The following is a 2,823-nucleotide window of genomic DNA, read 5'->3' as shown; positions in this document are numbered from 1 at the left end:
CCTAGATGGGAAACAAGTATGCCTCATGATTGGAAGGATTACGCGAAGAGAACTAGGTAAAGTTCTCCAAAATTGCAACAGTGACTCAATAGAGACACAATACGCGCTAACGAGATAGAAGGAACATCTGTCACTGGAGTCCAGGGAAACGAGCAACCAAGGCGACCCAGAGGAAGCGGAGCAACCCGAAGGAAGCCAATCTCAACCCCAAGATGAAGGACGACCCAGGAAAAAGAAATGTGTGGGCGAAAGTGAGTTTCGTGTGCGCGATAGCAGAGAGATTCCGAAAACATTGGGAAAAATAAAGCCCAATAGTGAAAATAGTGCTAGAAATAGTCAAAACACTGAAAAAGACAATAGAATTGCGATAATTAGCGAAATCAGCGGAAAACCAAAAGACATTAATAAAGACTCTAAAATTAGTCGTAAGAATTCGAAAATATCCGAAAATAATCCTAATTTAAGTCAAAAGACTGTAAAAACAGAATTTAGTTCTAAAAAGTTACCAGAATCTAGTGATAAATCGGAAAATTCGAATAAAGACCGAAATAAACAATTATCACGCGAAAAAAGTAACAAAAGTGACGTGTCACAAGAAACTATTAGCGAAATAAGTGATTCGTCACCAGAAACTATAAATCTATCGAACAATATAGAGAGTGGCGTAATGACGCTATTAAACACTCAAAATTTAAATAAAATAGCTATAAATAGCGAGAAAAATGTAAATTTCGCGAATTTAAGCAAAGAAATAGATATAACAAGAGAAAAATCACTAGAATCTAGTAAAATATCTCAAAATAGCGATAAGTTATATTTCGATGTATAAAGGCACGAACGATATAATAAAGCTAGAGAATAAGTTAATTCTAAGCGGAAAATCGCGAGAATGTAATAAAAACAATAATTTTGTAAAAGTTACTAGCGATAAGTTAAGCATAGATAAAGTTAACAATAAGACAACGTCAGAACACACCCACGACAGGAGTGGTGACGGCATGGACGTATGAATATATCTGGACGGAGCGTAAAGTTAGTTTTAGGGCGAGGGGACCGAGACTGGCGCGGCGGGGGATCGGCCATCTTGTCTGGCGACATTTTGGCGCTCTGTTTGAAATAAAAAATTATTCCATAAAAAATTTAAAAAAATTAATTAAAATTAATTAATTATTCCATAAGCAATCAAAAAATATTATAAAATAAGTACATTTTTCATTATTTTTACATGTTTAATACGGAATGTAACTTGAAGTACTTACTGTTAATTCATCATTGGAACCAGATTCTTTTAATGAGATTTCCATTGGTATTTCGTCGAATACACGATGGAAAGTTTCTATTAACTCAGTTTCGTTGTTATCTTGTAAAGTCTGTAATATAATATTTATTGTTATGTTGATACAAATATATAATTAGTTGAATGCAATTAATCGTATAGTCAAGAAGAAGTACTCACAGTCAAATTATTGTCGTTCACTGTTAATGAAGTTCTAACTGATGTATTTGGCACAGGTGGAATCTCAATTTCTTTTTCTTTCAACTCTACTTCAACCTCTGAGATATTTGGCTATAAATATTAAAGTAATTTTTAATATATGTATTTATTCATACATGCTATCATTAATATATTATATAATGGTAATCTAATATTTTTGATATATCAGATAGATAATTAATAATAATAAAGTATTTTTCAAATAGAATATCTATAGAATATTGACATAAATAAGACAATATTCTACAGAAGAATAGTCAGAATCATTCAGTAAAGTATATTTAAATTTATAGTATTTAGATTTATTAAAATTTAAGATTGTGAACAATGATATTTAATTGTAAGTAAAATTATATTTACGATTGGAATGGCATTTTCTTTTAATCTTGTTCGCGTTAGGGAGCTACGATCAAAGCTACTTTCCGAAAAATGCAATGAGCATAAATGTGGAGATTTCGGTAAACATTCCACACGAAGACCCATATTTTTAATCCAAGTTAATTTTCTTACTTCATCTTTTGGAAATCTATATAGTAAGACAAATCAATAAAATAATTATAGGATTATCATCACGTATTGGAATTATATCTAACAGTATTTAGCAAAAATTTATTCAAACAGTAAAAACTTTTACATAGAACCTTACTTTATTTATATAAAATAAGAGTAAATTTTATTTTGTGGTTAGATTATGAATATAATACTTACCGGTGGTATGTGATTTCAACATCTTGTTCCACATTTTTTTGCGCTTTAGTTTTGCGATAACTTTTGTTATAACAGCCGATTGCAACACAAAGCGGCATTTTTTTATATTTTCGTGTAAAAATAATTCAATGTCACTGCTGTTCTATACCTATGTCGCCAGACAATATGGCGGCCCCCTCCTCCCCTAAAATCTTCACCCCCCGCGCCAGAAGGCTCCGTCCAGATATATTCATACGTCTATGGGTGACGGAAACGACCGCGGCCACATGGAGATCAACCATAAGGTCAAGATTCAATATGGCCGGACCTCGCTGACAGCTGACACATCGAGAAGCAACACAGTGAGTCAATACGATAAAGTAATCGCAAAAATGCAGCAAAGTAGTGCCGTAAAACGTTTCTACGAAGGAGAGTACGCAGAATTCGAGAGAGTAATGCAGTCCATAAAACTAAGAGGAGTCAGGAGACGACGCGACGCGCGAACGCAAATGTTGCGCAAGTTTGCGGAAACGGAAGAACGGGCGCAATATACGGCCGAAGAAATAGACGAACTCATCGAAGCCGAAGATGAGAAGTCAAAACGAGTCAACGCGATGATAATATCTGCAATGAAAGCGCAA

The 2,823-nt window shown here is 33.8% G+C and overlaps 1 protein-coding gene across 1 annotated transcript; it reads right to left on the bottom strand.

Annotated features, from left to right (window-relative positions):
* Positions 1-948: 948 nt before the first annotated feature.
* On the bottom strand, positions 949-2,439 carry LOC145934264 (uncharacterized). Its single transcript, XM_083034627.1, has 5 exons — positions 2,204-2,439; positions 1,856-2,021; positions 1,457-1,567; positions 1,260-1,370; positions 949-1,107 (listed from the first exon to the last, which is right to left on the bottom strand). The coding sequence occupies exons 1-5, from the start codon at positions 2,299-2,301 to the stop codon at positions 949-951; spliced, it is 645 nt and encodes a 214-aa protein (XP_082890753.1). The 5' UTR covers positions 2,302-2,439.
* Between the last annotated feature and the right edge of the window lie 384 nt (positions 2,440-2,823).

The sequence above is a fragment of the Prenolepis imparis genome, unplaced genomic scaffold (assembly GCF_030444845.1).
Source record: "Prenolepis imparis isolate NDT839.2.m4 unplaced genomic scaffold, iyPreImpa1.0 SCAF_3, whole genome shotgun sequence".
NCBI classification, from domain to species: domain Eukaryota; kingdom Metazoa; phylum Arthropoda; class Insecta; order Hymenoptera; family Formicidae; genus Prenolepis; species Prenolepis imparis.
Note: the sequence above shows the minus strand (reverse complement) of the source record. Positions and strands in the feature narration are given on the sequence as shown.